Source organism: Armigeres subalbatus, chromosome 2 (assembly GCF_024139115.2).
Source record: "Armigeres subalbatus isolate Guangzhou_Male chromosome 2, GZ_Asu_2, whole genome shotgun sequence".
Classification (NCBI taxonomy): domain Eukaryota; kingdom Metazoa; phylum Arthropoda; class Insecta; order Diptera; family Culicidae; genus Armigeres; species Armigeres subalbatus.
Genome location: NC_085140.1, coordinates 212672689 through 212692634, shown reverse-complemented (window position 1 = coordinate 212692634; position 19946 = coordinate 212672689). Strand labels below are relative to the sequence as shown.

General features: G+C 36.7%; 2 protein-coding genes across 6 annotated transcripts in view; one reads left to right on the top strand and one right to left on the bottom strand.

Moving 5' to 3' along the window:
- The window catches only part of LOC134211604 (transposon TX1 uncharacterized 149 kDa protein), a 179235-nt gene that overhangs the window by 21212 nt on the left and 138077 nt on the right, over nt 1-19946 (bottom strand). The window lies entirely within an intron of this gene.
- Nucleotides 10351-19946, top strand: part of LOC134211601 (tyrosine-protein kinase receptor torso-like) — a 198300-nt gene continuing 188704 nt past the window's right edge. For 3 of the 5 annotated variants that reach the window (XM_062688625.1, XM_062688624.1, XM_062688622.1), the window contains exon 1: nt 10353-10875. Coding sequence is in view for 1 of the 5 variants with exons in the window: in XM_062688627.1 (XP_062544611.1) it covers nt 10837-10875 (39 nt within the window). In the remaining 4 variants the exon portion in view is untranslated. Of the gene's footprint in view, nt 10876-19946 lie in introns of all 5 variants that reach the window. The other 2 variants (XM_062688626.1, XM_062688627.1) reach the window with 2 other exon arrangements.

Sequence of the window (19946 nt, the reverse complement as noted above, 5' to 3'; positions counted from 1 at the left end):
TTATTGAAGAAAGCAAACTGATTGGGCGATAACTAGAAGCATCAGCTGGATTTTTGTCCGGCTTCAAAATTGGAACAACTTTGGCGTTTTTCCATTTATCTGGAAAGTATGCCAATTGAAAACATTTGTTAAATAAATTAACTAAAAAGGATAAAGAGCTCTCAGGAAGTTTTTTGATAAGTATGTAGAAAATACCATCATCACCCGGGGCTTTCATATTTTTAAATTTTCTAGTAATAGATCTCACTTCATCCAAATTAGTTCCCAACGAAGGGTCAAAAACATTCTCTTGATTGAGAATGTCTTCGAAGCTCCGTGTAACCTGATCCTCAATTGGACTAGTGAGACCTAGACTAAAATTATGGGCACTCTCGAACTGCTGAGCAAGTTTTTGAGCCTTTTCGCCATTTGTTAATAAAATTTTATTTCCCTCTTTAAGCGCTGGAATTGGCTTTTGAGGTTTTTGTTAATTTCCAAAAGGGTTTCGAACTGGGATCCAACTTCGAGACATTATTCTCAAAGTTGGTATTTCTCAGAATAGCGAAACGTTTTTTAATTTCATTTTGCAAATCTCGCCAAATAACTTTCAACGCGGGATCGCGAGTTCTTTGGTATTGCCTTCTTCTCACATTTTTAAGACGGATCAGTAGCTGAAGATCGTCGTCAATAATAATGGAGTTGAATTTAACTTCACATTTCGGAATTGCAATGCCTCTGGCTTCGACAATTAAATTTGTCAAAGATACGAGAGCATTATCAATATCACTTTTGGTATCGAGAGGAATATCAACATCAAAATTCCTATCGATATACGTTTTATAAATCCCAATCAGCTCTATGATAATTAAAAGTAGAGCTGATTGGATTATAAATGGCTTCTTGTGAGATTTCAAATGTCACAGGAAGGTGATCAGAGTCAAAGTCAGCATGAGTTACCAATTGGCCACACAGCTGACTTGAATCCGTTAAAACTAAATCAATTGTAGAAGGATTTCGACTGGAAGAAAAACAAGTAGGGCCATTGGGATATTGAATAGTATAATATCCCGCAGAACAATCTTCAAATAAAATTTTACCATTGGAATTGCTTTGAGCATTATTCCATGAACGGTGTTTGGCATTGAAGTCACCAATTACGAAGAATTTTGATTTGTTGCGAGTCATAATTTGAAGATCAGCTTTCAACAAATTCTTTTGCTGCCCATTGCATTGAAAAGGCAAGTAGGCTGCAATGAAGGAAAATTGTCCAAAATTTGTTTCAACAGAAACTCCCAAGGTTTCAAAAACTTTGGTTTCAAACGAAGAAAATAATTTATGTTTGATACGTCTATTAATGACAATGGCGACCCCACCACAGGCGCTGTCAAGACGATCATTTCTGTAGATAAAATAGTTTGGATCTCTTTTAATGGAGAGTCCTGGTTTTAAATACGTTTCAGTTATAATGGCAATATGCACATTATGAACTGAAAGGAAGTTGAATAATTCATCTTCCTTACCCTTTAGAGAGCGGGCATTCCAATTTAGAACTTTCACACAATTATTTGGATCCATTGAAACGGAGTCCGATAACAATTTTTGTGTGTACTTTATACCAACCTGAACAGCTTCAGGAATGGTATTTGCTTTGAACATTGCATCAATCATGTGATGCAATTGTTCAGTTAAAAAATCAAAATCGGAAGCAGTCATGCTACCTGAATCGGCAACATGACCATTATTTTCCGTTGGGACATGGGTATAAACCTCATTTTGAGAAGAGAAATTTTGTCTACCAGCCGCGATGTTTGCATACGTAGGTACATTGGAAAAATTGGAATTTACTGAAGTGCTTGCTACCCGTTGACGAGCGGCAAAATTTGTTTGTGAATTGTGGTGGGTATGAATTGCTCGACCGGTAACCGGTTTCGAAATTTGAGCGTTTGAAAAATTTCTACCCGTCGAATCTGGGATCCGATTGGAATTTCCCGTCATCAATTTTGCACGGGAATTCAAAACTTTTTGCGTGAAGGGCATTCCCAGAAATTGGATTTATGATTGCCCCCACAATTAGCACATTTAAATTTATTGGAATCTTCTCTCACAGGACATGCGTCCTTGGCGTGAGAGGTTCCACCACAAATCATGCATTTAGCATCCATGTGACAATGTTTGGTTCCATGACCCCACTTTTGGCACTTACGGCACTGGGTGGGGTTTTGAAATTTCCCCAGGCCTGCGGAAATGTTCCCATGTAACACGGACATGAGACATAATACAGGCCTTTTCCAAACTTTTCATATTATTTAGTTCACTTTTGTTAAAATGAACTAAATAAAATTCTTGAGAAATTCCCTCTGGGAAGTACCAGAATGGGATTTCTTTTTCATCTTAATTACTTGGACTGGTGAAAATCCAAGTAATTGAGAAATTTCAATTTTAATCTCATCCAGTGATTTGTCATCACTGGGGAGACCTTTCAAGACGACTTTGAACAATCGCTCAGTTTTGTCGTCGTATGTGAAGAATTTATGGCGCTTCTCAGTTAAATACTGAAGAAGACGTTTGCGATCGTCAAAGGATCCCGGCAAAACGCGGCAGTCACCCTTCCTAGCAATCTGAAATGAAACCTTGATCCCCTGAAGGTTACTCAAAATCTCATTCCTAAAGCCAGAAAACTCGGCAACAGATACCACAATCGGCGGAATCCTTTGCTTTTTCGCATGAATCGAATCACCTGGGCTAGATTCGATTTGCTCAATATCATCATTCATCAAATCGAACTGATTGCTCAGTTCGATAGGAGAAAAATTATTTCCGACATTAGAGTTTGAAGGAATATCTGAATTCTCCAGCTTCCTTCTATTTTTTCCGCGCTTTGGCAGGACGGTCTTGAAACCTTGTTTCTTAGAAGGAAGTGGAGAATTCAAAGACTCCTTCCTCTTGTTTTTATTAATACTCATTGCTGAGCGTGGAGACGTGACCTTCTAAGAGGTTTTTCCCAGAACGGTGTCCCTGCAGGATTACCACCGCTTGTCGGAATTTTACTTCCGCAAACGGGTCCAACGTAAAACGAAGGCACGGGTCCTTGCAAAGATCGTAACGGGATCAGTGGGTACAAATAGCGCTAAGAAGCACCGTTGAAATTAAAATAGCTTCGGGTAGTATTAAAAACTTCCTTCCGCATAGAGAGAAAGAACCGCACAGCACGAAAGCACGATGCGGTCTGTGGAATCGGACCTGGGGACCCTGAACGTTCGGGGAGTCTGGAGGAACATTGCCTAAGACCGACGATTATTGAGCTCTACAATACGCCAGGCATAGGTGTATCGACGCTGTAGCCAACCAGGTATTCAGGTAGGTAATAAAGGTAGAAACGAAGATGATTTGTTGATGTGGTGGGGTTCATAAAAAAATAAATACAATCTCAATCATTGTGAGAGCTTAATAATCCATAATTTGAGGCTTATAATTTGTTTTTATTAATTATTCTACTTGTTCACTAAAACAGTCAAGCTATTTTCGCTTAATGCTCGGCCGAACTGTTTCCAAGTTAACCTACCAACCTATGATGATGATCGTGATGATCCTCGACGCTCAGCCCTAATATCGATATGCCATGAGATTCCCAAACCTTAATACGTTTAGAAAACCATAGGAGCTTAGCGAGGCAAAATGGGCCTTTGTAGTTTTTTAATCTATCCGAAAGCATTCCAAGTTTTATCTCATTTAAATTTTTCCCGCTTCATGGAATATAAAAGTTTTGCCGAAGCTTTCTCGAATATCAAGAAGTCTAGCGTGCTTATTGAAAATTCAAAATTTGCGAGGAATTGCTGCATTACAAAATCCTTTAATCATTTTACTAGGAAAATCTGCAGAAAGAAATGTACTATTCGAAATCCAGAGGTGAGCCAGCCAAGGGCTGAAAACCTCTTAAATAAAGACGATAATAATAATAAATGTATTCGTCTGGATTCGATATTTACATACGATACTTTGTATGGTTGTATCACATTTTTAAAGAGATTCCTTTTATAATCCTGCATCTTTTGAGATTGTGTTAGAAAGCTAGACATCATACGTTTGGTTTATTAGGTATTATTCACAAAACTAAAAAAAAACAACATTCAACATTCTTAAGGGATTGATCATTTGCTAAGAAATTCTTTTGAAGAAATCTGGATTATTGAAAATCCAGTGTCCCTTTGAAACATAAATAATTTGTTCAAACTTTTATGTTGTTACAATATTAAAACTATACAGGAACTGCATTTTACTTAGAGTTTCTCAGAAGTCTCAGAAATTGAACTTGTTCTCTTAGTCCTGTAACTTCTATTAGTTATCCATTCAGAATTAAATCAGCATATAATGGTTGTAGGTTAATCCCCAGAATGTTATTTCCCAGAACGACCAATTCTCCAAAATGATATTGCCCAGCATGCACCATTTTCATGGAAAATAATCCCCAGAATGACCCAGGAAAAAAACCCGAATGACCCATTCCCCAGGAACCAGAAACCCAGAATGACCCGTTCCACATAAAAAGGAATCAGTGTAAAAATCTATGTTTTATTTTAAAAATTTCGCTGCCGTTTCTATGATTGAAAAATACTAAATACACAGGATTTTGTTTTTACACGATTTTTTTCGTTCGTATTTTTGATCGTGTGACTTCAATTTACCACCAAACCTTGCAACATGTTTCAAAAAATCCAGAATAAATCGAAGAAAAATCACATGATAATTAATATGCGTTAAACATTTAGGATGAGTGGAAAATTGAGAAAATGTAAATCGTGTAAAAACAAAATCCAGTGTACTATAATTGCCATAAATAAAAATATTTCTTTTGTGGCACGCATTTAAAAAAAATGCTCGGAATAAAGCAAAAGAGCATATCTGCCGTAATGTGAAAACCCAACCTAGTAGGATGTGTATTTAGTATTGTTTGACTCCTACACACTTGCTTCGTACCTTAGTATGGAAAGCACCTGTCCAGCGTACTGGTTTCGTGGGATCAAATCCCTCAAAACCCTTCAATACCTTTTCCGAACTAAATCTATCACAAGTTGTGCATATGCATAAAGCGAGTTTCAGACACAGTAATTAATTTCCACTCCGGGTGTCTTAATACCTGGAACACAGGCAATTAACTTTGAATGAACAAGGGGGCTAGTAGTTACTCCAATGCAATGGGGACAAGTTGGTCTGCCCCCTCTTATTTACGCCTATAGGCCTATACGCCATATATGACAACTATTTCTTCTTTTTCTTCTTATTAGCGTTACATCCCCAAATGGGACATTGCCGCCTCGCTGCTTTGTGTACATTCAGCACTTCCACAGTTATAGACGAATCCAAGTAAAAATAAAAAGACACACGACGGTGTTAAGGTGAAGGTGGGTTGAGTACCAAAACAAAGCTTTAACAGTATTGGTACAATAAAAACTGTCATATACTGTAGTAGTGTTGGTGTCGCATTAATAAAAAACAAAGAATATTAGTAGGGTGGTTCGAAAAGCGACCCAACTCCACCACGCTCACTCGATTCCATCCCACGCTCCGAGTGTCCTCCAAAAGCCGAATTGAACGAAAACTGGTTGAGCACAAGCCGGTTCAAGTCTGTATGAAAACTAGTATGGGAAACTAAACCTTTCATTACACTGGCTTCAGCGCCTTGATTTCAAACGCTGGCGAAAATAGAACATACATAGCTGAAAGCAACATTCAATAGACTTCACTGAACGAACGCCAAAAGTATCATTTTATACCCCGCTCACCACCATATCACACTTTTTGTATGAAGTATCTCCCCTGGTGTGGAAGATATTGCTTTTTGCATTGAAACTTTTCGTTTCGTCACTGAAACCATTGACACTTGTCTTCAGCGACTGCTTCCGCGATAGAGCATTTGCACATTTTATTCACTCATACATCTATATTGCTGTCAAAATGTGCATTTGACCATTAAATTTTCAGCTAAAAGCTCTATTTTTTGACACCGATGCACTCAAACAACCAATCGACATCAGTTGTCATAAAATCAGGAGTACCAACTTGACCACTATCTCCTTGTCGCCGAGTCTGGCGCTGAGTGCTCGGTGCGGAAACCCAAAGGTGGGAATACAATTTTGAGGCTTATGCGCAATATCACAGACAAGTTCTGGCTACTTTGTTGAATTACTCGTTTCACTTATGCCTTCTTAGAAGCCTAATTATCATGCTGAATATTCGCAACCTCGATTAAAATCGACTCCCAATTATTGAAACGACCATTCAATATGCATTGCCTTCGGAGTTCAACATTTCCCCCCTCGCCAGCGCCCAATGACGGAGTGCCACAATCAGAATAATGTAGAATTCAACCTCGTCATATCAGCTGTCATACAAACCTCAAATTAACTGTGCACGGTAAGCCACTATTCAAACCAGCACAAACCATCGAACGACACCCAAAATATGAGCGTGGCGGAGCAAAATCATTTTTGAGCCACCCTAATTATTAGTTTGCTGCTATCGGTTCCGGTGTTTACATTTGCTCCGCGGTCAGTTTTTCATAGTTTTTTTCGGGCAAAAATAGCAGTTTATATCGAGTTTTCGCTTCAAACAAGTGACTGATTTTAAAAAGTGATATTTAATTTGCATTCCATCAGCATTTCGGGTTGCTCATATGCGGAGCATTGAGTGAAAACATGATTTTTTCAATGCCCTTTGAGAAGAAGTGAAGTGCAGTGATAAACCCAACAAATCCCAATCGACTATTAAATTGGCACGATACTGCTGATTTATGATATTATTCGAGCCGAAGTACATAGGACTCTGTGAAGAAACATGTTCATTATCACGGGAATCACATAAATATGCTGTGAACAGGTTAGTAATATGAGTATTAAACTTTTGTTCGATGCTGTTCGATGCATTCGAATGTTGGTGGGAGAGGAGTGCGGGAGGTGTGAGGTTGACCCGTAAAAGGTACGGTGCCATCTTGACTGCCATAGTGGTACTCTTCCAACTATGTCCTTAACTTTGGCAGATCCTACAGCACAGCATAGGAAGATCATTTTAAAATGCTTATAATGAATTCTAGACAAAATGTAATTAAAATCTGATTGAAGTATGATACGGAAAAAGTTCCGAACTGTAAAAAATTGAGATAAGCTTCCGAATATGTAATGCTGTACTGAAGGATCTGGCAAAGTTAACACCGTCGAGTGTCTTCTTCTTGTTTTTACTTGGATTCGTCTATTAACCGCGAGGTTTCTAAGCCAGTTACCATTTGCACCTACTAGGTGGTTTAATTCGTTTTTTTAATGGCACCACATACCCCACCTGGACAATGCCGCCTCGCAGCTTAGTGTTCATTAAGCACATTGACTTGCGAGGTTTCTAAGCCATTTTTGCATTTGTATATCATGAGCAAGGAATGTAAAATAACAACATTTCCAATGACAACGACATTGTCCTCTCTTGTAAATGTTGGGACAAACTCAACTCGCAATAAGCGTTTGTCCCAAACTGCAACAGAATACGACAATGATCGCCTGCCGCGCATTTTGAGAACTAGGGTAAAACGACCTATTATGGAGGGGTTAAGCACCGTTTCAAAATGAAATTAATTACGAAAATTCTTCAAAAATTACCTGTTGGTCGAATTCCATATTGTAGTAGTTGAATAGGATGCTCGTTAACTATAGTTTCGTAAATATTACGTGAATTGTGCTGAACTTATGTTGTTTTGTTTTTATCACAATAAAAACAAACTACCGCAATAATAGGACGCAGTTGCCTATCGTTGCGATATTTTTTGAAGGTCAGTCCTATTGTTGCGGTATTGCATGTAATTCTTATGGAGAGCGTTACCGCAACAATAGGACCTTAGCACTACCGCAATAATAGGCTCAAGGGATTCAAATTTTTAACGAAAAATGTTGATTTTTCATCATTTTGAACGAAATTTTGTCAAACAAAAGCTGTTCTAGTCGTTAATTCGAAGAGTATTAGCGTACCCACAATTGTTTTCAATGGTATTATATCCAGAATGGACTACTTTAACACTACCGCAACATTAGGGCATACCACAACGATAGGACGTTTTACCCTAGTCGGTTTTCGATGCTGTTTTTGGTTAAATAAGTATCAGTTATCAATGTTTAGACATCAATTTAACCATATGTTCACAAGATTTATGTTTTACTTCTAAAATATACAACTTATCGCAGTTTGAAAAGTTCACAACAATTTCCTCTCTATGTTTGTTGCAAATAAAACGGAACGCAACATTGTCTTTATTCTCTGCAGATGAGGGCATCTTTAGTAATGTTACAGTTATAGTTACATTTATTTCCCGAGTTTTACATTTTATAACTGTCAAAGATATAAAACACGAAATGCATCTTCAGTAGCAGTTATAAGCTGCACATGTTTTATACTGGAAAACGAAAAAATAATCTTCCGAGGCCAATTCAAATGTCAAATGTTATGATGTCGATGAAATAGTATTTTTTGTTGCTGATGACGTCATCTTCTACTGTTTTGAACGAAATAAAACTCGAGAAAATTCTGTTGCAAATTCGTGCAAAAATACAACTGAGCAGTATTCCAGTTATAAATTTCCCGACGAAACTGTTCGAATTTTTGAAACTATAACGACTGTTGAAGATGGCATTTTTACAGTTTCAATTTCATTTCCTAACTCCCATACAATTTATAACTTTACTAAAGATGCCCTGAGAACAAAGAGTTATCGCTATTCTCTTTTGTCTTGTTTTTTGCATTTTCCAGCGACAATTACATTCCTTGATCATGAGGCTAACACTATGATACGTTTATGCCCAGGGGTACCGAGAAAATTTCCAGCCCGAAAATTTCCTAAACTGCATCAGGAATTGAACCCAGCCATCTTCAGCATGGTCTTTTGTAGCAGCGCATGTTGTAGCTTTGTAGCCGTGCATTTTACCGCATGGCTAAAAAAGGCCTCAGGTTGTATAAATAGCGGTTTCTGAATCTAAAGAGGCCTCATGTAAAGTTTAGTAAACATCCGGATAAAAAAGGTCTGCTTCAATAGACAAATGTTCAATGTAAGTGCATCCCGAACAACAACAAAACAATTCTTATAATAGCTTAATACAAACTTTGTAGTCCCACTTTTAAAATTAATTTGATTTGATAATAGTAGTTTGTGCAATAAGTTGTAAAAAGATGATTTTTTCAGCACGAGTTGTACGTTTATCCAGCGAGGCTTGCCGAGTTGGATAAATACTACGAGTGCTGAAAAAAATCGAGTTTTGCAACGAGTAGCACACGCTATTTTTTGCAATGACGAAAAATGGACTTTAACCAATATGATAAATCTGTACAAAAATTGTACAGTCTTATTTACTCCACATGATCATTCTTGCCAATAAACTATGTTGCTGCAGAGAACAATCAGATTCCCTGTTACCGTGCCACATTGCATAGTTCGATAAGCCGTGAATCAATAGCTGTACTTGCCTTTGGAAATTTTTGATGTCATGTCCATTAAACTATTTAATTTATTACGCGACGCAGAGAATACACTTTTTGAACACTCACCCAAGCTAATTCAGCAAAATGTAGTCATGTAACTACTGTTCTGATGTTGGTTTTTCATTATAGGACTCAAGTGAGTGTTAAAATGAATATTATGCAACCCATTTAAGTTGCATAATGTTCATTAAAGCACCCATTTCGTCGGTATGGAAAACTAGGCCGTTTTACCACTTAAAGACGAACTGTAAACCAGGTTTATGATCAGGAATTGCAAAAAAGGATTTTTTTACATTTTTGTCTCGTTTTCACGGATAATATTCTGAATGAAATACGGAGGATCAACATCACATGAAATACTCGCAAAAATTGATTTCACTTGTTACTGTGAGTGATAGTACATAGCTTGAAACAAATTTATTTTTCATCTACCAGCTACCTCCAAAAAAAAGTTGAATCAAATTAGTTCAAGTGTTTTAATAAACTGCACCTAAAGTTGTAGGTGGCGGGAGGTTGGGTTATTCCGCGCTAATGGTAACAGTCCGATTGTCATTCACGGAGCAAAATATTTGTCCAATTCAACTATCGTCGTGTCCAATCTGTTTGTAGAAATGATGAAAAGCGAGTCTGTATATCCATCCTTACAGGCAGTGCTTTCAATCGTCATAGTGCGGAAGTGAAACGAAGCTTTTCCCGAATGCAAGGGTTCATCAGGAGCATTGTTGTAGTTCTGCCATATAATGGTCCATCATCGGTTCTCTTCCGTACAATTATATTGATGTACATCCAATCCACCGGCAACAGAAACCGATCTCTATCGTATATGTGTACAGTTAGTGAAGAAATATCCATCCAGCCTAGCCGACCATCATCAGGCCCAATCAAGTCAGTCGGTCTCGGGTGCGTAATCGATACGGTCGGGTCAAAAGGTGCTCCTGATAAATTTACGAAACGTGATACAAATCGGAACAAAAAATGTATCGCAGTGATGCACATGGTGATGGTCGTTAATTTCGATGTCAACTCGTCAGAACCGAAATTGGATGAAATTGTAAAAAAATAATCAACCGATTGCTCAAATCTTTCACAAGGCAAATCGTTTCCATTAGGCTTAAAACACGTTGATCGAAGCCAAAGTAGTAGCGGTTCGTAAATAAAATAGGAATTTCAATTTTTGAATTAATTGAAGTGAAATAAATATTCACGTATGGTGTCTACAGTGCGAGTAGTGGTTTCGGTGACAATAACGAAAAAGAGTGGCATTGTTTGAACCAAAGTGGTTGTAGGCAAAAATTGTTCTTGCGAAAGTTTGGGATAGTTTTGATCAACATCAAAGGCTCTGAAAAATGAATGCTGGGTCCTGGTGCTACGAAGCAAATTGAACTGAAGGTTCGTGAATATATTTGATTTTAATTTAAACTTTTCGCATCAAATTGTTTACAAGCAATCATCAAAATAAACGTTGAATTTATTCATTCTATTCAATTCGGCTATACTCGGCAGGGTATTGCGCTTCGGCACGACTAATTTATCGTTAAGTTCAATTTTAACTTGTTGCATTGTGAATTCTCGAGTAAACACTGTGCCATCAAGCTTTATAAGGAATTCAAATTAATGATCCAGCAGTGACTTACTTACACGTGGTTTACGGGATAAGATCATGATAACATTGTCTACAAATGCTGACCCAACATACACCTTCCTCAATATCCCAACATCGTCCTTATAAGGTTGCGCCTTCATAATATTGTTTGCTTACTAATCCTCAATCTTTTGTCATTTTTGCTTTGGATTGAAAGTGGAATGATGGTCTACGCATAACTGCTCCATGTTACCATAGAAAACCAAATCAAACCAGCTTCAATTTGTCCCACTAATTTTAGAACCGAATAGAATACAAATTTTTATCAATATTTTTAGAATGTAATGAGCGTAGGCAGAATGTTTTTTGGGGTAATCCAACAAATGAAAATGAAGAAATATGCATCTTGAATCAAGTGACCAGACGTCCCTCGTTTCGCGGGACAGTCCAGCATTTTGACTATTTGTCCCGCGCTGAAAAGTGTCCCGCGAAACGTCCCGCGTATCACTTACTTCAAGGTAATGTCCCTAGAAATACAGAATTAAAAAAAAATAGTGTTCATTCAGTAAATAATTAAAATTATAATCTGTTTGATTCATGGCATGAGTTTTGTAACCTATATCTTTTGTAAGCAGATACTTTTGAAACAATAAGCAATATCAACGTTTTATTCTATTGTAGTGAATCGAATATATTTAGCTTTACAGCTTTAGATTCGATCTCGAAAACGAATTATCGTTCGAGTAAGTTCGAGGAGCAATAATAATTAACAAATCTCTCGCTTATCATCTCTTTATACATTTACGATATGTAGTGTTAGAGTGGGGAATCATGGTAATTTTTTCAAATCAACGGTTTTTCGAAAACATTCAGGATCCCTAACAACTGTGCAGATTTTGGGTGCGATTGGTTACTTCCTCGCCTTCCGCATCGCGTTTGAATTTTGTATGGGAATTATTATGGGAAACATACATTTTTGCATTTTTACTCCTAGATGTTGATCTGACTTGATTTGCGTTTTTTCATACAACTGCGTCCCACTCTAATGTAGCATACCATGAGAGCCTTTTTTCGCAAGCTGTCATGAAACAGAATTGTTTCGGGGGGCAGAGGGAGGGGTGGCACTGGTTCTGAAGATGCATTTTAACTATTTTTACACAGCTGTGCAAAGAAAATATGGTCCCCAACAGAAAATGAGCGAGAACAATCGTTTTATCATCACCTCTCGGTGGGGCTGCCTATCTGGTTTTGTTTTTCCGCACTTATTGTCTATCCGGTACAAAGTTAGACGACATTTTCTACCAAAGATAAATTTTTCTCGACATATATCCAAATTACCCAACTTCGGAAGATGCACTAAACAACGCATAATTTAGTTTGACTGATAAAACCTTGGAAGAAAGTTCGGTTCGAAAGTCCCTACTTCCGAATTCTAACTTGGTGCTACGCCGACAAACATACAAGCTGTGAAGCGGCAATGTCCCAGTGGGGGATTTAATGCCAAAGAAAAGAGAAGAGAAATGATTCCAAACAGTTTTTATTCGTTACTAGCTGTATGTACCCGGCCTTGCTCGGAGTTGCCAGTTTAATTCGCAGTTTTTTTCACCATCGGAATTGGAATAGGTCAAAAGGATAATTGTGTTTTCTTATTGATATTTCATCATTTGATTAAAAGAAGGTAGATTACATTTGAAAACATTGACTGATTTTGAAAATGGGATCAAACCCAAAATCGCTTTATTCCGGGCAAACGTCTATTTCTAAAGAAGGAAAAACATACACCGATGCCTTATTCCGGAAAAACGTCTATTTTAAAGAAATGATCACATTTACCGTCCAGAAGGAAACACTTTAATCATTGCTTTTCTCTGGGCAAACCATGATTTCGATGAAGTGTTGAGTTGATCGATCCCTGTCATCTTCGCCTTCTTAAGAAAAAGAATGTTTGTTCCAAATTTGGTTGAAATCGGGCAAGGGGTACAGAAGTTATGCTGGAACATTGGATCATTGCATACCTTGCTTTTATTTATTAATCTTGAATCATTATCATATAATTATCATACCTTTTAAAATTTGGAATAAAGGTTACTCGATTATGGATCACTATGCAATTTGATCATTCATAATCATCAATCATTAATCATATCGATCGTTAATCATTAACCATACACATAGTGTGTCAACATTTAATCACGATCGGTAATCGTTAATCATAATCCAACGGTTTTTCATTATTCATAATCGTTAATTATTGTCAAAAATGAATTTAATCATTAATCATTATCAGTCATCATTTTCAAAAATTATAATTCATTAATCATAATCTTTAATCATAGAGTTGAATGATTTAATCATTTAATCTGCTTAGAATTGGTCCTGGGGTCAGGAGTTACACTGAATTGCCCGTTTTCTAAAGACAACCGCTTTCCCTTTACCCTTCCTCTTTTCTCAACGGCCATTTCACCCCTTTGTTATCTTCTCCTAGGGATAGAAAATGTGTGTACCAAATTTGGTTGAAATCGGTACAGGGGTTCAGAAATTACACTAAATTGCCCGTTTTCTGAACAATACCCCTCCTTCAGACCCCTACCCCTTATCCAAATTTCCCTCCGTACGATCGGCTCCTCATAGTGAATATGTGTACAAAATTTGATTGAAATCGGTCCTGGGGTTGGGAGTTACACTGAGTTGCTCGTTTTCCAAAGACAACACCTCCCCTATACCCTCCTCTTTTTTCCAATGACCATCCCATCCCCTTTGTTATCTTTTCCTTATGATGTAGAATGTGTGTACCAAATTTGGTTGAAATCGGTACAGGGGTTCATGATTTACTTTGAATTGCCCGTTTTCTAAACCCCTCCCTCCAGACCCCTCCCCCTTTCCCAAATCCCCTCCCATATGATTACCTCCTCGTAGTGAATATGTGTACAAAATTTGGTTGAAATCGGTCCTGGGAGTTGAAAGTTACACAGAATTGTTCGTTTTCTGAACAAAACCCCTCCCACCACCCCTCCCCCTTTTCTACATGACCATCCCACCCCTTTGTTAACTTCCTCTGAGGATAGAGAATGTCTGTACCAAATTTGGTTGAAATCGGCCAAGTGGTTCAGAAGTAGTTAGCGAACATACATACATAGATTGGTTTTTATATATATAGATAGATAGATAGATAGATAGATAGAAGAAGAAGATAGATCAATTACTATATCTTTATATCGAGATTAGAAATACTAAAATAAGAGATCGGCGAAGACTCCTTCTTGTTTTCAATCCATTAAAAGCGGTTCGAATTCAAATTGTTAACATTTTTCATCCATAAGAAGCAATTATCATTATTATTTACACGATTTCATACCATTTCATACGTTGTCATTTCGACCGTTTTTTAATCCACCGGTCTCTGGTTATAGGTTACTAATTGACATGTTTTGGCATTATGGATACTCGATGCTACAATCCAGAACGATCCAAGTCGTATGCAAATTCTATTTGTAGAGAAAAATTTTAAAAAGAAGTTTTTTTTAATAAACTGCCGCTCTACGTATAAATGTCCCATGTTACATTTGACGAAAAAATCCAAACTCGAGTCAATTTGGCCCACTAATTTCAGAATCAATTGGATCTTTTAATTTAACAAATATTTTTGGGGTGTTATGAGCGTAGGCAACACTTTTCCGAATCACTACTTATTTAAACGGTTTTTAGTATCAATTATCATCAATCAACAACATAATTTATTCAGTGGGACAAATTGACTCGAGTTTGAGGTTTTTTTCAACGGTAACATAGAACAATTATGCATAGAACGACAGTATAGTTCTGTGATGTATTCCTAAATTTCCTAGCAGCAATAGAAATTACAGTTGTGTTTGAAATGCCATTAAATTGGTTTTTTTTTGGTACGCAAATTTGAATAGAATTTTGAAGGTGCTTCGATGTCTATAAAAGTTTCCCCAAAGAAACACGATGCGCCTATCGCTGCGTTCCTATCGTTGGGTCGCTGCATTCAAGGTTCTGCTGACGTTACCATCACGACAGTCACGGTGGACAAAACCCAAAATTTCAACATTTATACATTCTTGTATATTTTTTAGATACTTAGAAACATTCTGCATACTATAGCTATTTCAGAAGTGACCCAAAATTTTGTAAAAAAATATAGGGGAACTGTTCCGTTTTCAATCTCACTGTACATATATTCATCTCATCGCGAAACAAAGAAATACGGCACCAATTTCGTCGCTTCTTTTTGCTAACATGCATGCTCACTGCTGAAAAAAATCACAAAAATAATAAACAAATCAAATACCTTTTCATTGCTTTGTTTTTCGTAGGACCAATATCGGAGCTATGAGATGAAATCCAGGAGCCGTAACCCTAATTAGGGCTCAAAAATTGGATTTTATTCACTTTATTTTTGGAGTATTTGGAAAATCTGATTTTTACACAACATAAATGTTATCAACAAGCTATTATTAGTACACAATGAGTAGATTATAGTTGTATGTCTCTATTTTGTTCATGTTTATGGTCAAATTATAAATTTTATGTTTCAGGTGATGACCACTTGAAAATCACTATTTTTTCTATTTTTTATGTTTTTCTTCAGATGAAAAGTTAATCTATACGGCAAGATCCGGCAAAGATAAATCACTTGGGTATAACTTCAAGATATGGACTAAGCATTCCACGTGAAAACTCGTCCGCAAACGTCCGCAAATTAGATTCTGAGCTATTTGAATTAAATGCGATTTTTCATCATTTTTAAACTAAATTTTACCATTTGCTCATAAATTACCGTTATACCCAGCAGAACCCAGAAGAAAAAAATATTATATTCATTACATCACCTTGAAGATCAACAAACAAACAAATTTATTTTTATTCACAGCATCTCCTGGACCAACTAACCAACCTGGACGAACCAAGACCAGCTATCATTGTAAAATAGTTATGGGATACTTCGAATCAACCAAACTGTCCTTGATTTCAAGACTTCAGTTCTGCTGCTAAAGTAACCTTTTCTGTCACACTCATTACATCTCTCGGAAGACCAACAAACACCGCAAGACAGCTTTGCTATCCCTAGCAGCACACATGTTTCACATAGGTTATTGCAACTCTTATGTGTTTAGTCACATTCATGTTGCTGCAACCAGTTTTGTCTGACTTGGGATAATTTGAGTCATTCAAACTGCCTTTGAATTTAAAGCTACAGTCATGACAGTAGCTTTTTGTCACTCAAAGCTCTGATATATATCCGATCTAGCGGCGTTTTTTATTTGTAATGAATTTTCCAAAGCTCTTTTCCGATGTGTATTGACCTTCAAGGCGAATAAAGGAAGTTTGAACGAAATTTTTTTTTAGTAGCTGTACGGTACACTACTGGGGGAAGTGGAAAAGGAAAAATCGATAGTGCATGTTTGAATTAATGTAAAACCAGTTTAAATGATCTAAATGCATTCAATCAAAATGGGCTATCAAAAACAGTCAATTTTGCACCAACTGTGCGGAAGTTCATACCGTTTTGGTTGCTTGAAGTTTGTGGAAAAAGATTTAAAAATTAGGAGTTGTTTTTCCACTTAACCCAGTGGGATGGGGTAAGTGGAAAACCCATGTTACTTTGACCTTCAATTGTGATGAGTAGTTACAAATAACTAAAATCCAAACGGTAATTGCCTGAGTATCTTTCGCCGAATAATTTCATTGGCTTAACGGAATAGGTCACCAAGGAATTCTCGTAATAGCTAGTGAAGGGCTGGTTTTGCCTTCGAACATTAAGTGTACGTACAATTTATAGGTTCGCCTCAAAGATGAACTTTTTATATGAAAAATGGGGCTTACAGGGTTATAAACTAATCAACTTAGTTTAACGAATTGAGAAGATGTCTGTGTGTGCGTGTTTGTATGTATGTGTGTGTGAAAAACACGTACAAAATTATCTTCTATTTTTAAGCACTTGTCCTTAACCAATTTGTTTGCACAAAAAATTGCATTCAACGGCAAAACTTTCTATAAATATAAATGAATTTGAATTATGGAATATATTCACCAACCGGTGCTATTTTTTTCTTTCTCATACATTTTTTTCATATGTAAAACATGTGAAAGGCATTAATACCGATAGGTGGATTAATCAGACTTTTTCTTATGTACATTAGTCCAATCACCACTGAAATCGCTTCGCCCTCCGTCGCCTTCCCTGGAACGACCCGACTAATTTGCCGCATTACGAAGAACGATGCAGACTGATAGGTTTAGAGCTTTTAAGTACACGCCGTGAAGTATCAAAAGCACTGATTGTTTCTGACCTTTTGCAATCTAGAATTGACTGTCCAACCTTGTTATCAAATTTAAATATTCATATTCCTACTCGAGAGCTTCGTTCAAGGTCCTTTATTTATATCAGGGGTGCCCGAACAAATTATGCCCATAATGAACCCTTCGTAAGCATGTGTCGTATCTTTAATCGATGTTCTACTGCCTTTGATTTCCATCTTTCTCGTTCTGCACTTCGAAGAAGTTTTCTTCTTATATTATCCCCACCTCGACACACAACACATTGAAAGTTACAGATTATATAATTGTAGTTTGTAAATAGAAGTAGTAATAATAGTTAAGAATAATAGTATTAAGCTGAATTTGTATATCATTTGGAAGCATTGTATTTTCTGTTGATATGAAAAGAAGAGGATAAGAAAATCACAATGATAAGAAAGAAGGAACATATTAAGATTCACAGCCATCAAAATAAACCCTGGAAGGAAGGAAATAATTGCGTGATCAAAACATTTTCCACTTCCCCCGCAGTGTTTGATACCAGGGGTAAGTGTAAAATCTTCGAATTATTTGCTTCCATGGAACAAACCACTACAAATTGAATGTGATTAGTTTAATTGTATTAAAATGGTCACCTGTGACATAAATTCACTGAAAAAAAGAACTATGTGTGCAAATAAGAATTGATTTTATGAATGCAAAAATTAACTTTTTTCGAAACCTCAAATGACAGCTCAAGCGTTAACTGTGTTAATGTATGTATTATACAAATTTTAATATAGTATTAGTGTGGGCATCAAAGTATATGCTTGCACAATGTTATGGTGTGGTAAAAATTGTAAAAAATGTACAATTACAATTTTTCGAGTCAATTTTTACACTTACCCCCTTTTTCCACTTCCCCCAGTGTACCTTACATCTAAAGTCCTGAACTCAAGTATAGTATGGGTACTCTAGGGCGTCCAAGGGATATTAAAAAGTAGATTGTTTACCGCAGTACCTCTATAGGTACGTTTGAATGATAATCTTATTTTGGAACAATACAGATGCTGCTAATGTACTGAATATTTTCTGTTTCCGAACTCTGCTATGTTCAGGACGTTCTAGGTTGTTGTAAGGCTTCAAACGCCCATACCTGATATTATTCCCTGATAGGGGAGTTAAGGAGAAAATAGTGTTCAAGTAGAAAACAGTGTTTACCTTTGCGCATGCGAATTTATACAACCATTTTTTCTTTTGGGATCTTGGGCATGGGTTAAAATAAGTTAGATGTTTTTTTCCTATGTAAATGTTAGAAAATCCATTTAAGGATAGAGCTTTAACTACGGTTTTTCTGCTACTTTGTGAAATATAGCCATTTTAGAATCGTTCACGTAGCGGCAGCAAGAGATTTTGATTTTACATAAAACGCGAGGTTTTATTTGAAAACATATGTATTTTGAGATTTTTATCTGGTTTTACACTGTTAGGTGGATAGATTTAGCCAAAAAAATGCATTTTCCTGCATAATTGGCAATTATTACTTCATCCTAGGAATATCAGGGCCAAATAACCGCAAAAAATAGTTTTGGCCAAGAATTGTCTTTTTACTCTTATGTGCGTCGCGTCGTTTTTCATTGCAAAGAGAAGCCATCACTCGATTGCTTAATGGAGGCGCATGGTGATGGTTCGTCTGGACATTTTTAGCGGAAAAGAACATCCTTGTTATTCTCATCGAAACTTTTCGCCTTACAAGTGTAAAGTGTTAATCTGAAGCATAACATGTGGTAATTTGCTTGATCTGTTTCATTTTAGTTATTTAACATTGGTTCTGGTACAATAACAAAATGATCAATGAAATAAACACACTTGAACACTAAACACTTAAAAATAATTCATTTAAATTAAAGTCTAGACTCATAGCGTTTGAACACTTAAAGTTCTAGAAATATAGAAGAGGGCCCTGACTTCCTTATTGATGATTTCAGTAGTGAATTCCTTGTAATTGTGTTAGATGAAACGAGAATGCGATGTATATCATAGCCGCCGAAAGAAATTTGATAAGAAAGAATGAATATTAAGAAGTGCATATTCCAGAATATGGAATACTTCGCGATGATATTTCTACTAGCTTACTTCAATTAATCATGATTTTTCATGTAATGACTTATCTAGCGCATGGATGGGAATGGTAGACAGTTTTATGCCATTTATTCCGAGAAGCAGTCAAGAAGGAGTCAAGTAGGCTTTGACCAAGCAATATTTGTGTTTTTCAAGCTTGTCAAGCTCTATTTCATTGTTAAAAATCTACAAAATATTCGAAGATGTCAATTTACCCGCCACAACTGCTCAAGATTGAAGAACTTTACTGTGTGACAGTTGTCCACATTCGGAAAGTGACTTTCAAGCGCAGCGGTAGTTACCGTTATTGTTGGTTGAAAAAATTGCGGTTCGAAATAAATCAAAATCAAATTTTTCGTATTAAATCGGATAGTGAGAAGAATGAAATAGTAGAGCAAAAGAAAAACCAGTGCGGTGTAATAATTTAGTGAAAGGTTTAACCCGCGTGCAGTTAAAACCGGACGCCATATTGGTGAAAAAAGTGAAGTGAGGTTATGGA